General features: G+C 46.6%; 1 protein-coding gene across 1 annotated transcript in view; it reads right to left on the reverse strand.

Moving 5' to 3' along the window:
• Nucleotides 1-2,500, reverse strand: part of LOC113811777 (muscle M-line assembly protein unc-89) — a 9,274-nt gene that overhangs the window by 1,913 nt on the left and 4,861 nt on the right. Inside the window, exon 2 of the mRNA XM_027363592.2 lies at nucleotides 1-1,970. This exon is cut by the window's left edge and continues 1,913 nt beyond it. Within this exon, the coding sequence (XP_027219393.2) occupies nucleotides 1-1,938 (1,938 nt within the window). The 5' untranslated portion in view covers nucleotides 1,939-1,970. The remainder of the gene's footprint in view (nucleotides 1,971-2,500) is intronic.

Raw genomic sequence — 2,500 nt, forward strand, 5'->3', positions numbered from 1 at the left:
TGATTGTAGGCTGTTGGAGGCTTGTTCTGAAGTAGCTTTTGGTCCGTACTCTTTTTTCTTAGCTTTCATTGGTTTCTTCGATCTGCATTGTTGTCCTCTGGTGTCAGCATTGTCAGCTGTACAATGTTTTGTGTTCTTTGTTCCTTTCTTCACAGTGACAGGATCTTCGGTTATCTTTAGAGAGCAAGGAACCGAGTCTGAAATACTTGCCACAGTTTCCTGAGGAACTGATTTTAGACTGATCGAGGCTTGTTCTGACGGGCCTGATAGTTCTGAAGTAGCTTTTGGTCCGCACTTTTTTTTCCTAGCTTTCACTGGTGTCTTCGATTTGTATTGTTGTCCTCTGGTGTCAGCACTGTCAGCTGTGCAATGTTTTGATTCATCAGCTGCAGTTCCTTTTGCAGACTTCTTTGTTGTGTGTTTTCTTGTCTCCTCCTTAGCTTCGTCTCTGCGAGCTTTTTCTTCGGATGTCTTTCTTCCTACATTTATTACACTGACATTGGATTTATCTTGTGACGATTTAATATTAATTACTGCTGCTGCGTCGCTCATATCATTGGTCTCTGCGTTGCATCCCAACTGTGTTTCATCCAGGGCTTCAATATCAACATTTTCTTGCTCACTCGTTCCTCTCGGTATTAGCGTCAATATGCCACCAGTTCCTTGATTCGCATGACCAAGATCTATAGCGGAAGTGCTTGGTGTTTTCTTACTATTATTTCCATGCAGTCTTATGTTGGCATTGTCGCGTACTTTGCTCACGTCAACCAGTGCGCATCTGGTCTTTGCTTTACGTGCTTGGTATCCATGCTTGTCCTTCCATTCATCCACTACATGCTGAGGAAGCAATTCCATGGCGTCAGGCTGTATCACTACCATCGGAGTTTTATGTTGAGTTGTATCTTGCGCTGTGCAAGATTTTCTCTTTGCCTGGGACCCTTTGTTGGATACGTCTAGCTCCTTTTTAACTGATGCAGATGATCCACGTAGGAAAGCTTCGTCCCCTTCGCATCGAACTTTAAATATTGGCTTTTGTGTGGGGTTGTATTTACTATGCGTTCTTGTCGGCAACACCGGATTCTGGAGAGTTCCCGACGGCAAAATCTGCTTGCTAGGACCTTCCGCTGGCAGTTCTTGTTTCTCGGGAATGCCTGAAGGTAACTCTAGCTGCTTAGGATTTTCTAGCTGCTTCTTCGGAACCCCAGACCCTCCCCCATCCTGCGGCAGCCTTTTCCTGCTGGATCTTATGGTGAACCGTCCGCTCACCAGCTGTCTCTGCTGCCTTTGACCCGGAGACGCAAATATGCAAGACGCTGCCTTCCCTTTGGGCGTCTGGCTTATAAAACACAACTCGCTGGGAGATTGGGACCGGCCTACGCCCACGCGGGTGGGAGGAGGCGCTGCCGGTACTGCTGCCATCTTCCCACCGCCGGTTAGTGGGGCATGAGTTCTCTGAGAGTGAACTCCCGACACCTCATTCTGCGACAGCTTCGAGCAGCTGTGACTCTGTTGCGAATCTGCCCTCCTGTGAATCAACTGCGAATCTCTCCTGCGACGTTTGATTTTCCTCTTCACTCTTCGACCTGCTGTCGTAGAAGTCCTCGCACCTTCACCCACGACGTCATCTTCAGCGGACGACGAGAGATCCCCCATATACGCATCCGAGGAGGCATCGTCGTCCGCGCTGTCCTCGTCCTCGCTCCAGCTGTCCTCGACCGCTCGCGCCGTCTCCGCGCTCCTCACGCCGCCCGCCACGCCCGCCCTCGAGTAGACGTGATCGTGGAAGAAACTATACCTCTCGCACCTCCTCGTGAAAGACAAGTCTTCGTCGGAGCTGCTGTTGCCGCTCCTCTTCCTCCACCTTCGTCGCCCTCGCCGCCGGGAGAGCGAGGCCAATTCCGTGTCCTGCTGGCGGCCGAGACGTCCTCTGCGGTCCATGGAAGCGAAACGAAGCGGGCGTCCGGAGTGACCTGCAAAACAGAAAGGTAGAAAATAATAATAATGAAAATGACATTAAAGTTGGTAATAATTATTGCAATGATAACAATGATAATAACAACAGTAATAATGATAATAATAATAATGATAATAAGGATAATAACAACAATGATGATGATAACAATACTAACTGTAGTGTACCCTGAGGTCCACTTGGCTCTGTTTATATATACGAAAATAATTACTTAAATGAATGTATACGAATTCCTCCTTAAAGTGGCCAACTTCCATTCTCTATCAAGAAGTGCAATTCATTTTCTTTTGATATTTAGAGGTGACTATTTTATTTCCTCGTAGAGCTCTTATGTTTCTCTCTATATATACTCCTTTTATCAATTTTCCCAAATATTTTGTAAAGTGCTCATCATTGCCACATTTTACCGCATTTACTTTTAGTATTTCTACTCGATTTTATCTTTAAAAGATATGCCCCCGAATTGGACGAGTCAGGTTAAATGGCGTGTAGCTCCAGCCAAACAGAAAATTACACGTTTGTCTAGCA

This window comes from Penaeus vannamei, chromosome 26, assembly GCF_042767895.1.
Source record: "Penaeus vannamei isolate JL-2024 chromosome 26, ASM4276789v1, whole genome shotgun sequence".
In the NCBI taxonomy this organism is placed as follows: Eukaryota; Metazoa; Arthropoda; class Malacostraca; order Decapoda; family Penaeidae; genus Penaeus; species Penaeus vannamei.